General features: G+C 32.8%; 1 protein-coding gene across 11 annotated transcripts in view; it reads right to left on the reverse strand.

Annotated features, from left to right (window-relative positions):
• The window catches only part of LOC129958597 (uncharacterized), a 45277-nt gene that overhangs the window by 8922 nt on the left and 10168 nt on the right, over positions 1-26187 (reverse strand). For 7 of the 11 annotated variants that reach the window (XR_008783258.1, XR_008783257.1, XR_008783263.1 and 4 more), the window contains one exon: positions 21332-24614. Coding sequence is in view for 3 of the 11 variants with exons in the window: in XM_056071184.1 (XP_055927159.1) it covers positions 24311-24417; positions 24533-24614 (189 nt within the window). In the remaining 8 variants the exon portion in view is untranslated. Of the gene's footprint in view, positions 1-21030; positions 21305-21329; positions 24615-26187 lie in introns of those variants that run through there. The other 4 variants (XM_056071185.1, XM_056071184.1, XM_056071183.1 and 1 more) reach the window with 4 other exon arrangements.

A 26187-nucleotide genomic window follows, 5' to 3' on the forward strand; every position in this document is an offset into this window, starting at 1 on the left:
TTTGTATATGCTTATAGTTTTAAGTACATCGTTTTTTAAGTAGTTTTTTTAAAACCTGTTTTCAACCGTTTATTTTAAACGATTCGTTTTATTTTCTTAGTGTTTGATGCATTTAAATTTAAACATTGTTAATTAATCGATCTGCTCATAATGAATCTAAGAAAATTTTGTTGACAAACTCTTGAGATATTACATAAATTAAAAAAGATATTCTTTAGTGCCCATAGAGTTTAAACGCTGAGTGACTCTATTTTCAGTGATCGGATTATAAAAAAAATGCTTTGTTTCAGTAAAAAATATTATTATATTAATTGAAGATTAATTCTTTCCACTTTAATTTAAAGCATAAATTCTACGGGTGCTAACAGAAAATGAGAGATACATATTACGTTATGACTGAAGGCCTTTATAATATTATGAATGAATTATATGACAATCAAAATTTGAAGTTTTAAAATATTTTAATGAAGAAGCTATTAAAGTAGAAATTGTATAAAATATTTAATTATTAAAATTTTAACGAACATTAAGATTGGCGAACCGGCTGGTAGCCAAAGGCGGCTAGTATAGAATAATCTTTTATTTAATGTTGATTGATCATGAGCAAATACATTTTGATTTGCATAATATATATTTTAGAAATTATTTTAAATTGTATTTAGGGGTATATTATTTTAATTATGCTAAAACCTTCACAAGTTTGTTTCTATCAAAAACGAAAATATTAGAAACAGACATATATGAAAAAATTTAACTAATTCTGTTTTTCACAGAAACTTCACTGATTTTGATGGTCCGTCCATTTTACAAGACAAACCATCGTACGTAGAGTTACTAAATTTAGGATGAATATATTTGGGAAGAAAAAATGTGTCATGAATGCAATCCAAAAATAATAACGCACAAAAATAATGTTATGTCAAATGCAAATTATTATACATTTAAGAAAAATTTAATTATTTTTTTTAATTAATTAAATTAAACACGCAACTTAAATCAGTCTTTAGGATGTGTCTTTATATTGTTAAAAAATATACGTATAGGTCTCAGATATCAAATACGTTTTAAAGTTGAGATCTTCCTTTTATATTTATATATGATATTATAAACCTTTCATATAAACGTGAATACTAAATTTTTAAGTATGAGATTTGGTGTATTTTTATAAACATATTAGGGTTATTAAGTGATTGATTTTGTATATATATGAATTATTAGATTACCGAAAGTCCTAAAGCTTTGGATATATTTAATTTCAACTAATAAGAAATCTTCTGTTATTAATTTATGCTTTATGAATTAGCGAAATGTACGTCTAAACGACCCATTTATCTTAAAGCAGTTACAAATGAAATGCAAGGGGAAATAAGCGCTGATGAAAAAATGCAAAGAAATTATCTGATCAAGAATTACTTCTAAAAGCAATGATATCTAGGACATTTCTCAATACCTCAAGCCATACATCTTTACACTTGCAAACTCTACTTTTCAATATTTCACAAGAAACAATTGCCATTACAGTAAGTTTTTTCTTTCTACATATAACATGTAGAAACTATTTGAAAGTGCAGATCATTTTTAGATAGGAATTTTTTAGGACAGAAAAAGTACTTTTCCAACTAGTTCTCTCAAGAAAAATAATGCAAAAAATGAGCCTACTGTTTACTATGTAAATTATTTTCAGTAAAGTGAAATTCTTTTACTGGTGTTTTAACAACTGGATAACAATATTAGAGTAGTAGAATATGAAAAAGCACTGAACATAAATGCAGCATAAAAACCTTCATTCCGAGTTGCAATTTGCAATGCATCAATCTGGTCTAAATTTCAGTAGTCCAGATATATTTGTATAAATTAATTGACATGGATGATGACCAAGTTAGAGAAAAGAGTGATTTTATAAACATGACATGAGTGACATGGATAAACCTATTAAAATGACTTAATGGAAGATCTTAGTAAAATATGCATTAATTTCAAACAGTAGAACATGCATTAAACGGAAAAGCTCACAATGTTCCCTGGAAATTCTTACTAAATTGTTTAAGTATATTGAATTACAATGAAGATTACCAATTGCATCTGTAGAAAAGTTTGATAATATCTTTAAAAGAATAAAAAATTAGAGGAGAAAATATTCAATTGAAGTTGGAGTTTCAAATGTTATCTGCTCTGTTTTAACTCTATGCTTAATCAAAGTGTTTAATTCAATGATGTGATAAAAGATTTTGCTGCTTTAAAGGCACATTGAGTTGAATTGTAAATTGAACTCTATAATTATGTATTTATAATATGCTGCAATATTAATTAACCATTTAAATTAATGTTATGTTACACTTGACAGGTTATGTAAAATAATAATTTTCAATGTTGTATTAAAGTTCATTATTATATCATGTACTATAATAGTTATATGATTTTATTTATATCTAAAGAAATCGCCTAACATTTTTGGAGAATTTTTGAACAAAATACTAATTTACGTCCTTTTTTGATGATTTATATACGTATTAAAAATAAAATAAATAAAATAAGTCATTAATTATCGATTAAGTAAAAGGAATATATTATATTCGTTTCTTCTCTCCAACACTTAACAAAGAAGACACAGTTAAATCCAAATCCTGAATAAATAAGAAAAATCCGGTATAACATGGTTTGCGTCTAATTATAATAAATAAAAAAAATGCTAAATAAATTACTTCCTAGACATCAATAGCATGTTTGGAACACTCTCAAATAAATACCATCTCCCTTATACTCTCCATAGATACTTGGAAACTCAAATACATTTTTTTCTCGGTAACAACAAATAAAAATATAATAATTCTTCACACTGAAAATTCAGCAATGAATAAAATATGAATCATCATATGCAGGTGCTTATATTTGAGCGCTCTTACATAATCAAAAAAAAGGAACAGATAAATTAAAAATAAAACAGGCTTATAAAAATATTTGATTTTATTGTAAAAAAGCATTCCTTAATCTTGTGTGACCACATCAACGTATTTTACTTCAAGCCAACAACTTTAAATGAAATCGTAGCCCTTTTTATACCAAGCGTCTCTTATTTTTTCAATTCCTACACTACTAGCGTTTCAAAGATGCGTCCAGGGGCTGCTCCAAAAATTCAATTCAAAGGGGAAAATCTTAGGAATAGTAGCTTATTATACCTCTCTTCAAGAGCGATGTCGTTGATTCCGTTATTTTTTCACAGCTGAAAAATTGCTTTGAACCTACTTTGGATTAATTTTAAATATGATTGTTGTTTGTATTAGAAATACTTTGAATGTGGTTACGATTATCTATAAGCATAACGGAGCTTGTGAATTCATACGATTAATTTAAAATCAAAAACTATCTGGTAGCATCCGCTATTTTCGATTAATCTTAAATAAGATTGTAGTTTCTATTGGAAGTATTTTGAATGTATTTTTGATTATTTGTAAGCATGACAGAAATATGAGTATATATAATTAATTAAAAATCTGTTATTAACTGTCCATGTCAGTTAAGTAGATATAGGATTAGATAATAGTTCCAACTAATATTTATCTTTTAATAAAATAACTTCTTATAAACTCTCCCATGAGATTCTTTTAAAAATCATTAAGTATGTATTTGTCATTTAGAAAGTCCTATTTCCTTTACCTGAAATATTTTTATGAAGTTTACATATGTTGATAATAAATCTTATACACAACTATTTCTATAATAATAATTTTAAAAAAACATTTCATTGAAAATTGATGTAAAAAATGGACAAAAGATTATGTTTAGTTGGATAAATAAATTCCACATCAACCTGGGAACTAAATATATGTCTTGCATTCAGCTAAGTAAAAATCTTCTTGCTTTTGATTTCTTAAGATTATTTTATTTTATTTTTGCTTATGAAATATTATTGTGAAAGTTATTCAAGGGTTAGGGTTTTTGTTATTGCTGAACCCCAATACAATGTCCTTTTATTACAGCATCTTTTCTCTGTAAATTTTTTTAAAGAAAATGCTTTTCTTTATTTGAAAGTAAAAATGTTTATATAAAAATCTTTTATATTGAATGGTAATGCATGTTTAAAATGATGGATCTTTTTATTCTGTAACAGCTATGATTTCATAATATGCTGAAAGTAAAAGCACAGCAATCGTTTTTATATATTCAGAAAGAAACTATTTACTTCATAAAACACCTTCTATATTTCATTATATCTCAGAACTTTTCAAAGGTAAATCTTACTTAATTAAAAAAATTATATTTAATAATTCTTAAAAGATTTCCATCATATCATTTAATAAACACTTATCTGAGTGTATATACAATGAGTCATGTTCCATTTTTAAAATTTGACTTCACATATTTTTTGAGTGTGATTGATTTAATTCAAATACCAGGTATTATTGTAAAATGAAATTATTAAAATGGCCAGTTAAATATCCCTAATACGGAATCTGAGTGAAATGAACCATCGCAAATAATTCTGTTTGTCATTCTTCGTAAGTGCGTGTATTGAATATTAGAATAGCTTGAGATTTTTTTTTTTATTGTGCTGGACTAATTGTATTCGATTTTTTTTTTTTTTTTCACTTTCTCGAATCAAAAATTTCCAGAGGTTCAATATTTTTCATTTTATTTTAGAAAATATATATATATATATATAAGATATTGAAAAAATGTAAAACTTTTAGACAGTATAAAGTTCAATGAAATAATCAAGCTTCTGGTTGTGAGTAAATTAGTCGAAATCTAGTAATTTTTAAAAATAAACATCTTTGTATTGCACAAAATATTCTGAATTAATCAAAATTATTTTGGATTTTTAAAGCATATTCAATTTTAGAATTGAGAAATGAAGTTGCTATAAACTTTTGTTGTAATCTATCTAATGAATAAATTTAGTTTATATATGAATTTACAAATTGCAAGTTTTAGCAAAATTTGGTATACTTAGTCATGATTATTTTTCAATCACGTGACATCAAGAAGACCAATTTTGGGTTGCTCTCCGGTTGCAGCTGAAATACCAACGCCATCTATTGCTGATCAGATAAAAATCGCCGATGAATACGACAGAACAGCCTTTAGCGAGCGGAACTCCTGCTTCCAGTAAGTTGGAGTGGATGCAGGATGGGGCACACACGGAGACCAATCATGATTCATCTCCCAATCTGAAAGGTACTGGTTAGTTTCTCTTGTTCGGAGCATGCGGAAAAAGAGGATGTCGCAACTGAATACGGCTGTATTTTAGGGAATATGACAGGGGATCGGCGGAGACAGAATATAAAATAATTAGGATAGACTCAGTTCGGATAAGCAAACTGCAGATTTTTCAGGCATACGTTAAAATGAAATCATAAAACAAGTGTTTATTACATATTAATACATGGGCTGATGGTAAAGTTTCGGCCTTGAGACTGGAGGACTCGAGTTCAAAATTTTAAATGCAATTAGTTTAATTATATTTTAGAAAATTACTGATTTTTCTTGGGGGAGGAGATGAATGATTGCTAATAAAAAAATACGAATATATTCCAAAACAAATTCGTTTCCGTTGGGCAATGTATAAAAGAAACAAGAACTAAACAACAGCTAACAATAAAAACTAGAGGGAAATTAATCAAGAAAGTATAAGGAAAGGAGAGGGAGACAGTTGAATGTGTGTGAAGCCTGGTATGCAACCATCGTAGCCCAGCCCACACAGAAGGCCAACTCAAAAGGAGGAACAACTGATTTAAGTCTTATGCTGTACTGAATAGAGCGAATTTTGATGTCTTCTGAGCAAGCACATCTCTTATTTATAGACTCTTTTTTGTCTCTCTATCATTATTATTATTACTAGCCACATTGGCGATCAACTGGTTCACCAGAAATAATCATTATGTTTAAATTCCATTCAATCTAGCTCATGATTTCCTCAAAAAAGTATTTTCAAGCATTAGATTAAAACATACATTAGAAATTTGTTATTTTAATAGCATGGCTCAGTACACCAGTTTTCTAACTTTTGCGGTATCGTAGTTTCACTTTCTTATTAATTATGTCAACTATAAATAAAGATATTAAACAGCATATTTCTTCGCTTTGAAAAATTGAACAAATTTCATGATTAATTATTTGATGAAGCAATGAAATGGTTTCAGTTTCACTGCAATAAAGAAATATGTCGTTGAAAATATATGCAAAACACCATTTAAAAATATTTTTAAAATGAAAACACGCACTTAACTTTTTGCTTAGTTCACCAAACTTTTAATGAGAAAAATTAAACCAAATAGGTTTAAAAATAAATAAATAAAGATTTTAAAATAGTTTTCATTTTATGCGATTCCGAAATCTTGATAGATGAGCAAGCACAAAAACTTGATTCAAAATTATATGAGGCCCATTCTCACTTATATAATATAGCACTTATGCAACTTCAAAATATTATCTGAAACTAAATTAGCCAAACATGGACGGATCATAAAAAATATAACTGCGTAACAGAAATAAGAAATTTTTTCAATTATAGTAATTATGTCATGGGTAATAAAATTAAAATAATTTAGAACTTGGAACTTTCCTGTCAGAAATTGCCATATTTATTCATATACGTAAATGGCCTTTTTTTTTTTTTCTTTTTTCTTAATGATCTAGATCTGCGGTCATGAAGGCAAGGATTCAAAACCCAAATCTTCTTCCTGAATATTTAGTGATGCCTGGTCATTCTAGCAGATAACCACCAACACAGACTTGTCTAAACATAATTTAATATGCATCTGAGGAAGAAGAGTTTCCTTCTCATAAAAATGAAATTTTAAAATTTATCATAAATCAATAGTATGTTTATTTCAATATAATTACGAGATAATTTTGTTCTCTATTAACTATTCTTTTTTTTTTTTTTTCAATATTTTTCAGTAGAATAGTGTTGTATTTGACGATCTATGAACTCTGAATAATCTTACTCCATTCTTCCTCAATGACACTAATGGTAGTAGATGCCTACACTGAAAATAATAATAATGTATAAAAGAATTACAATCCCGAACGAACCATTATTTACTAATGCAAGGTCAGTATTGTTACAAAAAATTTTCTTCTACAACAAATACCGCTAATCAATTGTAATAGCGCAGCACATTTAATTGCTATAGTTCAGCAGCTTGCTTGCTGTCTGATCCTCTCAAATCTGTTTATTCATCGGCGACTCCGACCACTCGCACGCACACAACTTCTGACGATACACACGACTTCTTCGTAGCTCGATCTCGATGGTAAGTTTGTCGGGGCACCCGTCCTTGGAGAAGGACTATCCCTTTAATGATGTGGCTGATTAGAGCATTACTTTTAATATATTGCCATGATACTGTTATAATGTTGAAGTTAAAGAGTCCTGTTGTGAACTTGGTGAAGCTAGGTTTATGATTGGCTTGTTTTGAGTGAGTTTTGGAATGGCGTGAAGCTATTGGTTGTTACTGTAGGAGTGGGTGAGTGGGCATGCTGCCAGCGGTAACGGGTCTCTGCGATGGAAATCCAGTGCAGAAGTTACAGATTAAGTTTAATAGCACTAGATGGCGCCATGTACATTTAATGTTTACTTTATTTAAGCAGGTAAGGTGAAAGGGTTATACCAGTTAGTGAAAGGGTTAGATGTGTTAGAGGAGTACGTTTTTTGGTCTTTTTATTCGCGGATTGGGTTCGTATTTAGGGATTAGTTTTATTGCTTCGTTATCGATATTTACAAGGTTGTTATGGAAGTTAGTGGCTATTTTTTGTATGAATTTTTTGAGAGGTAGGTAATCGATAGCTTTATATATTTCAGAGTTGGAGAAATATCTGGGTGCTTTACAGATACTTTTAATAATTTGGTTTTGTTGTTGAATTATTAATTTTAAGTTACTTTTGGCAGCATACCCCCACACTGGGCAGGCATAGGTGAGTACTGGACGCAAATAGGCTGTGTAAATAAGTAATTTATTATCCCTATTCATTTTTGAATTCCATGATAGTAGGGGGTAAAATTTTCTCGAGAGATCACGGAATTTATTTTTAACATATAAAAAGTGGGGCTTCCAGGTTAATTTTCTGTCTAAGATTACGCCAAGATATTTGCAGTTCTGAGACCACGGAATAATTTTGTTATTAATTTTAAGTTGGGGGAAGGATTTATTAATAGGTGATTTGTGGAAAATTATTGCTTCTGTTTTCGAGACGTTAATAGTAATTTTCCATTTTTCGAACCAACCTTCCAGTTTGTGGAGGTGTCTATTTAGAGCTAGCTGTATGTAGTTTGGGTTTTTGTTTTTAGCGAGTATCGCTGTATCGTCTGCAAAAATGCATAGTATAGTGTTGAATTGATTAGGTATATCATTTATAAATAAGGAAAACAGCACTGGGCCAATTTTTGATCCTTGGGCAACGCCGGCTTGGATGTTTTTTTTTCCGAGGAAATTGCATTTTTAATTTTTACATTGAATTTTCGATTTGACAGGTATGAGTAAATTATTTCAATTAGATTGTTGGGGATATTGTAATTAATTAGTTTGTAGATTAGACAGTGTTGCCAAACTCTATGGAAGGCTTTTTGGATGTCTAAAAAGACTGCTGCAGCTTTTTCTTTATTAATAAATGCTTCTTCGATGAATTCGGTAACACGGTATAGTTGATGGGTTGTCGAGAGATTTTTTCTGAATCCAAATTGTTCTGGGATAAGGATATTGTTTTGTTCTAGGAAGTTATTAAGTCTATTAAGGATTATTTGTTCTGTCAACTTACTTATTGAAGGTAGTAGTGAAATAGGTCAATAGTTTGTTGGGTGGGTTGGGTCTTTGCCGGGTTTGTGTATAGGTACCACAGTTGCTGTTTTCCATCTTTGAGGAAAATACCCAATAATTAGAATTTTATAGATTAAAATTGTTAACTCATAAATAATATTTTCCGGGAGATTTTTGAGCATTTTATTGTTAATACCATCATGTCCTGGGGATTTATTATTTTTAAGTTTTTAATAGCTATTTTAATTTCAAGGGGGTGGGAGGTGTTTTGATTTCTTTAAAGGTGTTTTGATTAAATTTAAAGTGGGCAACAGTTTCATTTACTATTTTATCAGTGTCAAAGTCTATAGTGTCATTATTTTGAAATTGATTTTCTAAACTAATTGCTATGCATTCTGCTTTATCCTCATCTGTTAGAGCAAGTGTGTGTGTGTGTTTAAGTGGTGGAATGTTTTTAAATTTCTTTTTGAAGGGTTTGGACTTCTTCGTAGCCCTTTAGATAGCAATGATTGATGGAGTTCCCGCCCGGTGTGGGCTACCTGCAACATAGCAATGTGGATAGAAGCCTGGCTTGAGCTAGAATGACCTGGATTGTTGTATGGGAGTTGCAGCTCATTGGGGCCGCAGGCCCCACCATCTGCAAATCTGGTAATATTAAGACTTAGCGCAAATGGAACTAACTTGTTATGTTAAAGTGTGCACCATTTATTTAATTATTGGGGGATTCGTATATGTTCATTGTTTTGTGGGAGAAAAAAAAAAAAGAAAGAGAAGTACGGTAATTAAAAAAAAAATAGATAGAATGACCTGGACTGGGATATCTCCGAGGTATATATAGGATTTGTCGTCGACCAATCAGGGACGTCTGGTAAGCGGCGCGTGGGGGTGGGTGAGGTATTCCGGCCAATCCGAAGCTCTCCTTTCAGATGTTCTGGATCGAGAAACTCTTAACAGTTCCAACTTTCTCCTCAGGATGTTGAGAGGGGTAGGGGTTAGAATGGTTAACTGCTCAGCTTTCTCATTGGCTGCTTGCGTGGGTGAGATTTTTTATACCAAGATTAAGATTTAGTTTGATCATACTATTAATGTGATTTAATGGGTATTGTGATAACAATACCCATTAAACAGGTATACAAGAAACACAGAATTAGGTCGGAGGGGTGGAGGTATTTGGTTATACGTGTATTTTTTTTTTTTTATTTAAATTAACAGAACATTGCGAGGTCTTTTGCATTTGGGATCAGGAGTATATGGTATGAGTTTATTTAATTCCTCATTTTCATGATTGTCGAGGGATTTAAAGAAATTAATTGTGAGTTTTTTAATTACTTCCTTGAAGGAGGGATAATTCAGTGTCTTCCTGATGTCGGTGTTTCTCATATACCATTTCGTAGCTTCTGAGTGCCCGTCTTTTATAGTTCCGGGAGGCGGGGCTAGAATCTTCTGACCAATCAGGGCGTATCTGAGTGTATCTCTGTTATTACTGGATGGATCATGAAACTTCTCGAACTTTCTGGTATTATCCATTTAGTCGCCAAATTCAACGCCAAGTGGCCAAGCTCAGCACGCCGTGCCGGATAGCAAAATTACAGATTTGTAACATTGCTCTCCTCTTCAAAGACTGACGTCCCGGCAGTCCCACTTCAATCCAACAACTGGCGTAGGCTTCCGAATGATGTGACGATGTTGATGCGTTTGGCGACTTCCGCGCTTTCGAAGATGACACCATTCACTAATTTGGCGGCGACCAAAGATCCATCCGAACCTTCTCAATTCTTTTGACACGGACGTCTTCGTCGTCTCGGACTGTACACCCAGACCCGATTCCGCTCCCTAAAATGTAGGATGTCCCATGGAGCCAAACATGATATCGCAACATGACTCTCCGAAACGAACTCTAGCCAGGATGGTCGGTTGGTCACTTTCAACTTCCTCCGTCGAACCAATCGGCTATCAGGATTGTCCAACAGTGCCCTCTGGAGTCCACTTGAAAACCAGGGATTCAACTCTGTCTGCAGAGCTTTCACGGGAATACGTCCACCTCTTCCCGGGCCCTTCTCGACACTCAAGAATTATCCGTAGCTCTCAACACAGGATCTTCCAAACAGCGCATCTGCCCCTGAGGGAAGGGCTCCTCTGCGACGACATAACTGATCCGGATACACAGAAGATCCATTGGTTACTTTTTGCATCGCACTCCTATGCAAATCCACCGCAAGGTTGAATTCTTTAAGGATATCGAGGGCAGGACCACAAGGATCAGTGATACCACCTACGTAGTGTTCATCCGTATCACTCGACAAGGAGCAACTTAGAGGCTCGCAAAGAGGTTGCCCAGTCAACTTTCGGGATGAATCCAATCCAAACAGGGTCTCTTTCACTTCTGCATCCACAGGCATTGAGCACGGGTCGCCACCAACAGACTCGTCCAAAGAGCGTTCATCTTTTCCATCCCCAAGTGCCGGCTCCTTCGATTCCACTTCAGGGGATTCATTCGGAGAAGTCTGTTTCAGCTCTGCCTTTATTTGACAGTCTCCCTGTTCGTGCCTCTCCTTGTTGAACTCCAGTTCATCCTCAGGATGGCTAAATTTCTCTTCAGTGACACCGGTCTCCACTCGATCTTCAGTCTTTTCTTCGTCCACATGGCTCTCGCCATTTCTCTCAATTTCTTCTGTGATATCTAGGACATCTTCGATTTTGTTACCTTTATCTTCTAAAATTTCTTTTTTTAATCCATTCTTTATTTCTTCATATCCGGCTTTCAATTCATCTTGTCCTTTCTTTATCTCTGCCATCATGGCAAGTAACAATGCGAATTTTTTCATCCATTTTTCTGGTTCAAGGCATACACAGGAAAGTCCAACTAATCCCACTTCTGACACCAAATGTTACAAAAAATTTTCTTCTACAACAAATACCGCTAATCAATTGTAATAGCGCAGCACATTTAATTGCTATAGTTCAGCAGCTTGCTTGCTGTCTGATCCTCTCAAATCTGTTTATTCATCGGCGACTCCGACCACTCGCACGCACACAACTTCTGACGATACACACGACTTCTTCGTAGCTTCTGAGTGCCCGTCTTTTATAGTTCCGGGAGGCGGGCCTAGAATCTTCTGACCAATCAGGGCGTATCTGAGTGTATCTCTGTTATTACTGGATGGATCATGAAACTTCTCGAACTTTCTGGTATTATCCATTTAGTCGCCAAATTCAACGCCAAGTGGCCAAGCTCAGCACGCCGTGCCGGATAGCAAAATTACAGATTTGTAACATTGCTCTCCTCTTCAAAGACTGACATCCCGGCAGTCCCACTTCAATCCAACAACTGGCGTAGGCTTCCGAATGATGTGACGATGTTGATGCGTTTGGCGACTTCCGCGCTTTCGAAGATGACACCATTCACTAATTTGGCGGCGACCAAAGATCCATCCGAACCTTCTCAATTCTTTTGACACGGACGTCTTCGTCGTCTCGGACTGTACACCCAGACCCGATTCCGCTCCCTAAAATGTAGGATGTCCCATGGAGCCAAACATGATATCGCAACATGACTCTCCGAAACGAACTCTAGCCAGGATGGTCGGTTGGTCACTTTCAACTTCCTCCGTCGAACCAATCGGCTATCAGGATTGTCCAACAGTGCCCTCTGGAGTCCACTTGAAAACCAGGGATTCAACTCTGTCTGCAGAGCTTTCACGGGAATACGTCCACCTCTTCCCGGGCCCTTCTCGACACTCAAGAATTATCCGTAGCTCTCAACACAGGATCTTCCAAACAGCGCATCTGCCCCTGAGGGAAGGGCTCCTCTGCGACGACATAACTGATCCGGATACACAGAAGATCCATTGGTTACTTTTTGCATCGCACTCCTATGCAAATCCACCGCAAGGTTGAATTCTTTAAGGATATCGAGGGCAGGACCACAAGGATCAGTGATACCACCTACGTAGTGTTCATCCGTATCACTCGACAAGGAGCAACTTAGAGGCTCGCAAAGAGGTTGCCCAGTCAACTTTCGGGATGAATCCAATCCAAACAGGGTCTCTTTCACTTCTGCATCCACAGGCATTGAGCACGGGTCGCCACCAACAGACTCGTCCAAAGAGCGTTCATCTTTTCCATCCCCAAGTGCCGGCTCCTTCGATTCCACTTCAGGGGATTCATTCGGAGAAGTCTGTTTCAGCTCTGCCTTTATTTGACAGTCTCCCTGTTCGTGCCTCTCCTTGTTGAACTCCAGTTCATCCTCAGGATGGCTAAATTTCTCTTCAGTGACACCGGTCTCCACTCGATCTTCAGTCTTTTCTTCGTCCACATGGCTCTCGCCATTTCTCTCAATTTCTTCTGTGATATCTAGGACATCTTCGATTTTGTTACCTTTATCTTCTAAAATTTCTTTTTTTAATCCATTCTTTATTTCTTCATATCCGGCTTTCAATTCATCTTGTCCTTTCTTTATCTCTGCCATCATGGCAAGTAACAATGCGAATTTTTTCATCCATTTTTCTGGTTCAAGGCATACACAGGAAAGTCCAACTAATCCCACTTCTGACACCAAATGTTACAAAAAATTTTCTTCTACAACAAATACCGCTAATCAATTGTAATAGCGCAGCACATTTAATTGCTATAGTGCAGCAGCTTGCTTGCTGTCTGATCCTCTCAAATCTGTTTATTCATCGGCGACTCCGACCACTCGCACGCACACAACTTCTGACGATACACACGACTTCTTCGTAGCTTCTGAGTGCCCGTCTTTTATAGTTCCGGGAGGCGGGCCTAGAATCTTCTGACCAATCAGGGCGTATCTGAGTGTATCTCTGTTATTACTGGATGGATCATGAAACTTCTCGAACTTTCTGGTATTATCCATTTAGTCGCCAAATTCAACGCCAAGTGGCCAAGCTCAGCACGCCGTGCCGGATAGCAAAATTACAGATTTGTAACATTGCTCTCCTCTTCAAAGACTGACGTCCCGGCAGTCCCACTTCAATCCAACAACTGGCGTAGGCTTCCGAATGATGTGACGATGTTGATGCGTTTGGCGACTTCCGCGCTTTCGAAGATGACACCATTCACTAATTTGGCGGCGACCAAAGATCCATCCGAACCTTCTCAATTCTTTTGACACGGACGTCTTCGTCGTCTCGGACTGTACACCCAGACCCGATTCCGCTCCCTAAAATGTAGGATGTCCCATGGAGCCAAACATGATATCGCAACATGACTCTCCGAAACGAACTCTAGCCAGGATGGTCGGTTGGTCACTTTCAACTTCCTCCGTCGAACCAATCGGCTATCAGGATTGTCCAACAGTGCCCTCTGGAGTCCACTTGAAAACCAGGGATTCAACTCTGTCTGCAGAGCTTTCACGGGAATACGTCCACCTCTTCCCGGGCCCTTCTCGACACTCAAGAATTATCCGTAGCTCTCAACACAGGATCTTCCAAACAGCGCATCTGCCCCTGAGGGAAGGGCTCCTCTGCGACGACATAACTGATCCGGATACACAGAAGATCCATTGGTTACTTTTTGCATCGCACTCCTATGCAAATCCACCGCAAGGTTGAATTCTTTAAGGATATCGAGGGCAGGACCACAAGGATCAGTGATACCACCTACGTAGTGTTCATCCGTATCACTCGACAAGGAGCAACTTAGAGGCTCGCAAAGAGGTTGCCCAGTCAACTTTCGGGATGAATCCAATCCAAACAGGGTCTCTTTCACTTCTGCATCCACAGGCATTGAGCACGGGTCGCCACCAACAGACTCGTCCAAAGAGCGTTCATCTTTTCCATCCCCAAGTGCCGGCTCCTTCGATTCCACTTCAGGGGATTCATTCGGAGAAGTCTGTTTCAGCTCTGCCTTTATTTGACAGTCTCCCTGTTCGTGCCTCTCCTTGTTGAACTCCAGTTCATCCTCAGGATGGCTAAATTTCTCTTCAGTGACACCGGTCTCCACTCGATCTTCAGTCTTTTCTTCGTCCACATGGCTCTCGCCATTTCTCTCAATTTCTTCTGTGATATCTAGGACATCTTCGATTTTGTTACCTTTATCTTCTAAAATTTCTTTTTTTAATCCATTCTTTATTTCTTCATATCCGGCTTTCAATTCATCTTGTCCTTTCTTTATCTCTGCCATCATGGCAAGTAACAATGCGAATTTTTTCATCCATTTTTCTGGTTCAAGGCATACACAGGAAAGTCCAACTAATCCCACTTCTGACACCAAATGTTACAAAAAATTTTCTTCTACAACAAATACCGCTAATCAATTGTAATAGCGCAGCACATTTAATTGCTATAGTGCAGCAGCTTGCTTGCTGTCTGATCCTCTCAAATCTGTTTATTCATCGGCGACTCCGACCACTCGCACGCACACAACTTCTGACGATACACACGACTTCTTCGTAGCTTCTGAGTGCCCGTCTTTTATAGTTCCGGGAGGCGGGCCTAGAATCTTCTGACCAATCAGGGCGTATCTGAGTGTATCTCTGTTATTACTGGATGGATCATGAAACTTCTCGAACTTTCTGGTATTATCCATTTAGTCGCCAAATTCAACGCCAAGTGGCCAAGCTCAGCACGCCGTGCCGGATAGCAAAATTACAGATTTGTAACATTGCTCTCCTCTTCAAAGACTGACGTCCCGGCAGTCCCACTTCAATCCAACAACTGGCGTAGGCTTCCGAATGATGTGACGATGTTGATGCGTTTGGCGACTTCCGCGCTTTCGAAGATGACACCATTCACTAATTTGGCGGCGACCAAAGATCCATCCGAACCTTCTCAATTCTTTTGACACGGACGTCTTCGTCGTCTCGGACTGTACACCCAGACCCGATTCCGCTCCCTAAAATGTAGGATGTCCCATGGAGCCAAACATGATATCGCAACATGACTCTCCGAAACGAACTCTAGCCAGGATGGTCGGTTGGTCACTTTCAACTTCCTCCGTCGAACCAATCGGCTATCAGGATTGTCCAACAGTGCCCTCTGGAGTCCACTTGAAAACCAGGGATTCAACTCTGTCTGCAGAGCTTTCACGGGAATACGTCCACCTCTTCCCGGGCCCTTCTCGACACTCAAGAATTATCCGTAGCTCTCAACACAGGATCTTCCAAACAGCGCATCTGCCCCTGAGGGAAGGGCTCCTCTGCGACGACATAACTGATCCGGATACACAGAAGATCCATTGGTTACTTTTTGCATCGCACTCCTATGCAAATCCACCGCAAGGTTGAATTCTTTAAGGATATCGAGGGCAGGACCACAAGGATCAGTGATACCACCTACGTAGTGTTCATCCGTATCACTCGACAAGGAGCAACTTAGAGGCTCGCAAAGAGGTTGCCCAGTCAACTTTCGGGATGAATCCAATCCAAACAGGGTCTCTTTCACTTCTGCATCCACAGGCATTGAGCACGGGTCGCCACCAACAGACTCGTCCAAAGAGCGTTCATCTTTTCCATCCCCAAGTGCCGGCTCCTTCGATTCCACTTCAGGGGATTCATTCGGAGAAGTCTGTTTCAGCTCTGCCTTTATTTGACAGTCTCCCTGTTCGTGCCTCTCCTTGTTGAACTCCAGTTCATCCTCAGGATGGCTAAATTTCTCTTCAGTGACACCGGTCTCCACTCGATCTTCAGTCTTTTCTTCGTCCACATGGCTCTCGCCATTTCTCTCAATTTCTTCTGTGATATCTAGGACATCTTCGATTTTGTTACCTTTATCTTCTAAAATTTCTTTTTTTAATCCATTCTTTATTTCTTCATATCCGGCTTTCAATTCATCTTGTCCTTTCTTTATCTCTGCCATCATGGCAAGTAACAATGCGAATTTTTTCATCCATTTTTCTGGTTCAAGGCATACACAGGAAAGTCCAACTAATCCCACTTCTGACACCAAATGTTACAAAAAATTTTCTTCTACAACAAATACCGCTAATCAATTGTAATAGCGCAGCACATTTAATTGCTATAGTGCAGCAGCTTGCTTGCTGTCTGATCCTCTCAAATCTGTTTATTCATCGGCGACTCCGACCACTCGCACGCACACAACTTCTGACGATACACACGACTTCTTCGTAGCTTCTGAGTGCCCGTCTTTTATAGTTCCGGGTGGCGGGCCTAGAATCTTCTGACCAATCAGGGCGTATCTGAGTGTATCTCTGTTATTACTGGATGGATCATGAAACTTCTCGAACTTTCTGGTATTATCCATTTAGTCGCCAAATTCAACGCCAAGTGGCCAAGCTCAGCACGCCGTGCCGGATAGCAAAATTACAGATTTGTAACAGTATATTTATGTGTGATGAAAGTTGGTCCGATTCAAATCTGACACTACTTTAAAAAAATTAAATTGAGATAACCATAAAAAATTTTATGCCACAATTTAAATAAAAAAAAAAATGGTCAAAACAAGCAATTTTACTCGACGTCAGAGCAATTTTCAAATACATGAGAAACCAGAAGCTGGGATAACTTTTGTAAAACACACTCCTTCTTATCAACATTCATTTATATATTTGCTTTTTTTGAAAAATCTTACTGCACATTACCAATTGAATACAGCTTCATTAAAATTAATTTCAAAAGAATAATGTTTTACCTCGCATGAATGATTGAAGTTCTGATAATAAAATTATATACTTATCAAATGTCTGTTCAAAATAACATTCAATTTTGTAAACTTATTTTCTCATTGTCCGATTTCTACTTTTCAAGTTTAAAAGTCATAACCTTTTGAGGGTGGTGGGAGAATATCTGTCCCACCCTTTATAAGATTATTTTAATGAGGTCTAGTTATTTTCATGCAAAATTATTTTGATGTATATTAAAATGTTTCTTATATTTTAAGAAAACTGTACTAAAATGTAGTAGAATTTCTAAAAATATTTTTAAATTCATACTTCTTTAAGATGTTTTTTTTTGTTTTTTTTCATTTGTAGCACAAGAAAATTTTTTGAGTAAATATTTCTCGCCAAAGAAATCTTTAATATTCAATGAATATATTCAAAACAAATTTAGTTTTCGAAAATGCAATTTCTTTATCTATTATTATATTCGAAAAATGTGAGTAAATGTACTTCTCTGGTCCTTATAGATTTGTCAGCCAATAAGAGGCAGCACTTAAATTTATGCATTAATGCTTATGCTTTGAATTGAATATTATATTAATAATAAATATTAATAATATATCTCTAATTGTTCTGAATCTACTAAAATGGAGAACATTCATGAAAATACTATAAAACAATATCTGATTTGAGTGCAGTGCTGATTATGGGAATTTTTTTTATTACAATTTGCAAACAAGTACATGCTCCAGGCATTTCAAGAAAATTGTTTAAGTAACCAAGTTTATGCTCCCAATGTGAAATGGAAATAACAAAGACAAGAGTCTCCTAGAATACTCAGACCCTTTGAGGAAAAAGACACGAGTCGTTCCACCTCTTTGTGAGATGGAAAAAGGCAGAAAAAGTTTTTAATGTAGACTTCTAAAAATAAATGCGATTTTTCATTCTATTTTTAAAGTTTAATTCTTAATGCTAAAAAGAAGCAGCTTTTCTTCTACTGTTTAATTTATTTTCATGAAAATTTCATTAGCATTTAATTCCTCATTCTTTCATTACTAACTTCTCTTAGCTGCTTTTAACCTTTTCAGATGTGAAACCAACCTTCTCTAAAACAAATTTCGTTACCTTTTTCTCTCTACGTTCATTTAGTGTAATTAGTTACAAAAATATCAATGTATTAACAAAATGCTGAAAAATATTTAAGCTTTCTGAAAAAAATTAATAACTCTAATGAAGACATTTGGTCTTATGTTGTATTCAATAGCAAATTTAAATTTTATATTTTAATAATTATTTTAAAACCTAAAAGCATTTCAATGCACCAAACATTTCATAAAGCTTTGTTTCTTTTATGCCTACCACAGGCAATGGTAGCAGGGTGGAGGTTAAAGACTGTGTCTAAATGGATGTATGCACATACATACATACATGCATAAATTATTTGCATTTTGAAAAATTAATTATTTTTTATCCATTTAAATTTAACATTGAAAAACACTTTAATTTTAATAATTGCACAAGTTTAACAAACTTCTTGGGATATAATAGGTGTAACTTTTTCTTAAACTGCTGTCTCATCAATTCTTTAATTTAACTCCTGGTTCAATTCCAAAACATGGAGCCCTTTTTCTGTAATGCTAAAAATTGTTGAAAATTGAAATTAAAAAATTTCATTTTCTTTTTTGTTTTGATATGGTTTTTGGTGAAGCTTCACCATGTCTCTCACAATGGTCATGTATAGCTGACAATAATATGTAAATACTACATCTAAGATTCATCTAAGTCTTTAGTTAAAATAAATAATTGTGGCTTTTTTCATGGCTGTATTTTCTCAAAGACTATACAGAAAAAACACAGTTCAACTTATATTAAACACACACATACAAAGTTATTGCATAAGGCTTAAAGTTTACACAAATTTTCCCATATATTTATGTTACTAATTAAAAATAAAATATTGAAACATACATTTTTCTTTACGAAATAAAAAATAAGTCAGATTTTAATTACATTTGTACATATTAATCTGTTAGCATTGCATAATTGTAATTAAAATAATCAACAAAAATTAATTTCCTTCATTAAAATTAAATAAAATTCTTTCCTTTAAAAATTTATTTCCAGGGGCGGTGGGGTGGAAATACAGCCCTTCATTATGTACTGACATGCAGCATCTTAAATAAATGGGCATTTTTATTTATAAAAATATTATTCAGCATAAATATGAATTTACATTATACTACAGTTTAAAATCAAATAATAAGTTACCTTACTGGTGTAGAATTATGTTAGGAAGAAGATAAGAAATTCTCCAAATATCAGGATAAATATTTCAACATGCATAATTCTAGAAAGAAATACTGAATACTTTATACATTGAAATATAAAAGAATTTCAGTGGGAAGCAAAATTAATTTTTGCACTAATTTTCCCAATATATTCATATGACTTACTGTATACAGCTTCGTGACAAATGAATATAATCAGACTGAAATTAAAATATTATTTAAAATAAAAATAAAAAAAAAACTTGTCCAAGAGCAATTTTTGGAACATATTTTGTGATTTTTCAGAGAAAGCAAAGATTCTTTCAAATACAGAATATCTAAAAGTGTGATGAGCTAAATAATTTTTAAATGGTTTTAAAAAAATTCACCAAGTCCCTTTGGAAGGAAAAAAAAAACTGCTTATATTTAAGAAGTATAAAATAAGCTGAAACAAAAATACCAGTCTGTAGTCTGATAGTAAAAACTTTGAAAAATATTTTTAAAATTCAGAATGTTACACAAAATTTAAAAAAGAATTCACACTAATTATGTATGGCTACTAAATGAGAAATGCCACACACATCCATAAGACAAAATAAAAGTTTTAAATAATAAGTCAAGAATAATGAAATTATCATTCATTTATAAATGTGCAATTTTTGTTTACATTATGCAATACAAGGCTGTTTCAGTGATGGGCTTATTTGCTCATCATATTAAATGAATAAATACTTATGTGATAAACAACTTTAAAGTCTATAAGCAGTTTTGGTGAGTTGAAAGCATTAATGGCTATAAAAGAACAGGAAACAAATAGGAAAATAAAAAATAACAATAAAGTGCAAGAAATATATCAGAATGACATGTATAGCTGGTTCTAACCAGCACAACAATTCAGGAAGTCTGGTGTAGTAATTGCATGTTTTATTTCTACCAATAAGAAAATTAACAACTATTGTATGACAAGTAAATATTTAGTCAGCATCATCCTGATCATTACATCTTTAATGTTACTGATCAAAGTTAATGTAAAGGTGTGAATTTTATCTTTGAAACACGGCTTTAATAAAGGTGAATGCAGTGGACCCCCAAAAGCATTTCAATACTACTTTTTGTTGGAAGGATCACTGCAATTCTTTGGAAGAAATAACATGTTGTTCCTCAAGATTTACATAGATACAACAGTGTTCGTAAAAAATGCAGAATTTTGTTATAAAAACACATAAGTTGATCCATTTGATCACACACACAAACTATATTATATATATATATATATATATATATATATATATATATATATATATATATATATATATATATATATTTCTAAAATAATTTTGCTTCAGAAAGAAAGAAGACAATATATTCTTCATATTGTCAAAAATAACAAACCTGCAGATAATAATAATTATGATATTTAGTTATTAGTGAAGTTCTAAAATAAGTATTTTCTCTTGATTTTTCTTTTTAAAGTGTTTATTTTTGTATATCTCCTTAGCAGCAAAGTACATACTATTGTGCTAGGTTACACTTCCACATATGTAAACTAAAAACTTTATTATGCCCTTGAATAATACAATGCATTTCTCAAATGAAAGGCAAAACTTTAAAGCATAGTCAAGTTAATAAATAAATAACTATCCCAAAGTACATCTTCCTTTATTTGGTCTGAATTCTGATGACTTAATAAAATGACATGCACACACTCTGAAAATGAAAACAAATATTTAAATAACTTTAATACAAGTTAACTAGCATTCATCAAAATAAAGGACCCCTCAATTTAAATATGATTAAGAATGCATCACAAATAGCATCTAAATAATACTTAAAAATAAAAATATTGATAAAAATTTAATATCAGTCCTAACTAGTATGGAGCTAGCTTTTTAATGTGAAATTAAAATTCTGATACACTGAATGTAGTCAGAATCAATCCTTTACACGCCAAAAAGTAATGAGGTACATAAATATGCATATGAGTGCGATAATTTTTTTAATGTGTTTTGGACATTGAAAAATATAGTTATATGTTTGTTATTATTCCAAAAAAGTAATGTCAAAGTTTTTGCTATTAAAAGACTTCTATTTTAATCATTATCTAACAAGAAATGAAAACGACGTATTTTTCAGAATATCGTAAGTTATACTTGATATAGGAGTGCAAAGGGTTAAATTAAAAAACCGAAGCAATATATACATGAATAGTTTCTTTCTGATTCATCATTGAGAAATGTTTTACATATTAACAATGCTATTTTGCTTTACTAATTTTAAAAATTGACAACAGATTTATTAAGCCTATATGTTAAAAATATTATATTATTCATATTTATCATTCCTTGTTCATGTCAAATGAATTTTCTTCTTTGTATTTATCAAAAGTGCTGTCAAATTTATCATGTAGATTTTAAAAATTAACACAAATTCTTCACTCCATCATAGAATGAGTAGTGCAACAATACAATTTATCTGCAAGGCACTGTAGTGAATTTTTTTGAGCTCAGACACGTTATATGAAGGAAATTAGTCTTCAATATATATTATTTTTTATAATATATATTGAAAATAATAACAATCACACTGGGACTGCAATTTATATATGCACTTTCTAACAACAATTTAATTTTTGATCATTTTTCCACAATGCCATTAGATCAAAAATATAAAGCTGCTCTACAGTTAATACTGACTCGCATTTTTGTTCCATCTTGGATAAGTAATGGGCAATGAACAATTTTATAAAGTACTTTCATTTCTAAATGTGTAATTATTCTTGTAATAAAAGTGTTTTGACATGCATAAACATGATGAAATTTAAAAAATACTTTTACATTTTTTTTATTTTATCTGATTTATAATTCATCAAAATAATCACACATTAATAATCAGTGGCATGACTACAAAATTTCATATTTTGAGAAGGGAAAAATGAAACTATATAAACAATTCATACAAATTTGTGATCAAACTTTACACGTTTAAGCCACCAACTTCGAATGATTGAAAAAGTAAATAATATGATGAATAGAGAAAAAGAGGAATTCTGAAAAATCTCAAGAATGCAAACCTCATTTACAAATTTTCAAGCATACATGAGTTTCTCACTAAAGAAAAATAATATTGAAACAAAAAAAGAGAAAAAATTATGAAATCTATTTTCTTAGTGCTTAGCTACTTTTTTATAAAAAAATAATTAAGATTTGATAAATAACATTTCTTCCCAACTTAAAAATGCCAAAAATATTTACAAAGTCTGAATATGAAATAAATATGAAACATTTAAAATACAGTATTATTAAAAAAACAACCAGGGTTCAACCAGATATTTACTTGAAATCAATACTGCCAACAAGAATCACAAAAACTCTACAGCATTAAATATTTAGATTAGTTGTTTAATGTCCCAAACATGTAATCTAGAAATGATATTAAAACAGATCATAGAAGAATTTATTAATAAAAATATTTATTAAATAATGAAAATAGATTATATAATATATATAGAAAAAAAATTTAATTTTTCACAATCATTTTAATAAGTGCATATGTCAGATAATTAAAAAAAAATGCACCAATCTCAACAATCTGACCATACCTTTCTTAATTTTCTCATCATGAATACTTAATTTAAATATACACAAAATTATGAAATGCCATACACAGCATCCAAAACTTATTGCCCATTAAGAATTTATATACAATATTTAGGCTTTAAAAGAACATGGAAGAAGAATATAATTAATGAAAGTTTCTATGTAGCTTGTAATCCTCATTTGCATCTCCATAATGGTGATTCCCCAAGGTATTTATTCACTTTGAAAGAATATCACCAAAAAAGTTCAATTTGCACTCAGTCTCTCATCATACAATAAATACCAGAACTTTTTGATCATCATAAAGGGAATCCATTAAAAGTGCAATATTTTAATTTGAACTTCACAAAAATATTTTTAATAGACACTATTATTATTGAACTACAAAAAAAATTAAGTATGTGCCAAATAATAAACAAAAGATATCAGAAATTTCTGAAGATAACTATTTTGATATATTTTAAAATATAATTCACTAATTTCATTCAAAGTAAGAATAAAAGAAATAATTTTTTTGTAGCCTAAAAAATTTGGCAGAATGAAGAAAGATATTTAAGAATTAAAATAACAAGAATGTATATATACTGTTTGGGCTTTTACAAAATATAGACAAACAGCACATTTAATGCAAGCTACCATCAAGTGTTTCAGGCAAAATTTAATTTATTAATTACCTCTGTTCCAATATTAAGAATACATTAAAAAGTGATTAAGTTACATCCAAAAGCACAATCTGAAATAGAAACATTTTATAATACATTTAGTCTCATAAATATAAAGATTAAAATTATACAGAGAAATATCAAGAGCCTGCTCAGCAGCTATTAAATAAAGGAATATTTTGACACTTCTAGGTACAGTGGAATAAAACTCTGATTGTTACTAAGGTTTTTTTGGGTTAAGAAGACTTTCAATGATGTAATATGGATTTCAAAAATTAGTAATGAGTTATAGAATGTGAGTTGAAACACAAGAATAAAGAGAGGAGGCATAATGAAAGTCATTCTTTTACTTTAAAAAAGTTCTAGAATATTAAAATTGTTTCCCAGGTGCAATTAAGACGTATCTAAGAGAAAGATAATAGTATGATGAATTACCATACTAAATTATACATAATTTAGTTCAAATATAGATAGTTTATGCATATACCTTGCAATTCTGGTAGCAGAAGCAACAAAGTCATGAATGCTTCATAACAAAAATAATCCAGTTTACATGCCCCTCCTGATAACAAATTAACTATATATTATATTACATATAACTTTCCTCCACATGAAGAATTTGCCAAAGAGAAAACAATTCTCAACTTCCAAACATAAATAAATAAATAGTAAAATACCAAGTCTTTCAAGGAAGTGGCAAAAAGGCTTATAATCCTTCTTTACATCTTTATAAGGACAATTCTGCAAAATATTTATTTCCTAGAAAGAAAGAAGAAGGTTACAAGGTTTAAAATTTTTAAAAAAAAAATCATTTTATGAAATTAAAATTCCTATTAAAGTTCTTTAAAGCATTAGCAATGGCTTCCTAATGTAGCATCCCCTCAAAATAAACGCTGAAGCAAACCAATTAAGCAACAATGGTACATTCTAAATATCCAGTCAAAATCACCTGCGTAAATGTTTAAAGTGTATTTTAGAACATAAAATTGGTAAAAGCCATTCCATAATAGTAGTATTTTTTAACTATTAGCAGCATTATAAATTATTACGTATTATATAAAAATTTGGAAAAATCAATAATTTGAAAGTAGTTAATATGTTATACAGAGTTATAGATGTGTGCTAACTATATTGTTTCAGGAAAATGCAAAAATGGTATTTAGTGCAATCATTGATGTAGCATTAAATTAGGCATGGTAGTAGAAAGATAGGGAGAAACAAATTTTGGATTCAAGACCCTGCTGATATGTTTTAAACACACATAAGGGTTTCTTGTTAATGCCTAATGCTATGCATGATTTCAAAGTCCTTAGTAAAATAATATAATCAGCAAGATTAAAGACATTAAAATTTTTTACGAAATGTAACATAAAAATGAATCCTAAGAATGAATGGACATTTCTGGGATAAAATTATGTCTTAGGATGTCATGAAAATTTTACTGTAATGCATTATAAATATAAGATCTAGGTCAGTCCATTCTAGTTTGATTTAATACATGTATGCATTAATAAAATTTAATCTAGAGAGAATTCAAAATAATAAAATTTAATCCAGAGAGAATTAATTACTTGCATTTTAAAAATTTATCTCATGGTTTGTTTATACTCATTCATTATACAAATAGCTACAGTCTGGTATATTTTGAATTTGCTGAAATCATATTAAACATTATATAACAAGCAATAAAATGTCTGGAGACATTATTTGCATTCCTACGTTTATTTTTAGAAAATTACAGCATAAAAAGCTTTGAATAAAGACAAATATAGGTATAAACCAGCAGAATAAAAATTAACAATATTCACATACAAAAATCAATAAATAAAGTTGCATCTTATAATAATAATAAATTTTACTGACACGGAATATGAACATTTCTTGAATAGCCAAAGTTAATCACAAGTTGACTAAGTAAGAAGAGAAAGTTTTTGCAAATTATAAAATATACTGCATTTAAAAAATCAGTGGTATGTATTTAAAATTTAAGAAAATTCTAAACTTAAATATTTAATGAGATTTAGTATGCCTCCCTGTGACCAATTTAATATAAATAAGGTAACAACCTAAAATCAATGTCTTTTAATGATTAAATTCAATTACATTTTAAATGGATACCTGAATAGAAAAATATTCAAAAAACATAAAAAAAAGTTTATAAAAATTTCACATTTGAACAACTATCATTTTGAAAAATAATTACTAAGAGGATTAACAAAGCAACTTCTGTAGTTCTATTAGTTTCAGGCATCTTATTGAACAAAAAAATGAAGAAATTAGAGCATAAAGGAAACACTTTAAATATTATTACAGTATAATAAATTAATCCTTT

The sequence above is a fragment of the Argiope bruennichi genome, chromosome X1, assembly GCF_947563725.1.
Source record: "Argiope bruennichi chromosome X1, qqArgBrue1.1, whole genome shotgun sequence".
NCBI classification, from domain to species: Eukaryota; Metazoa; Arthropoda; class Arachnida; order Araneae; family Araneidae; genus Argiope; species Argiope bruennichi.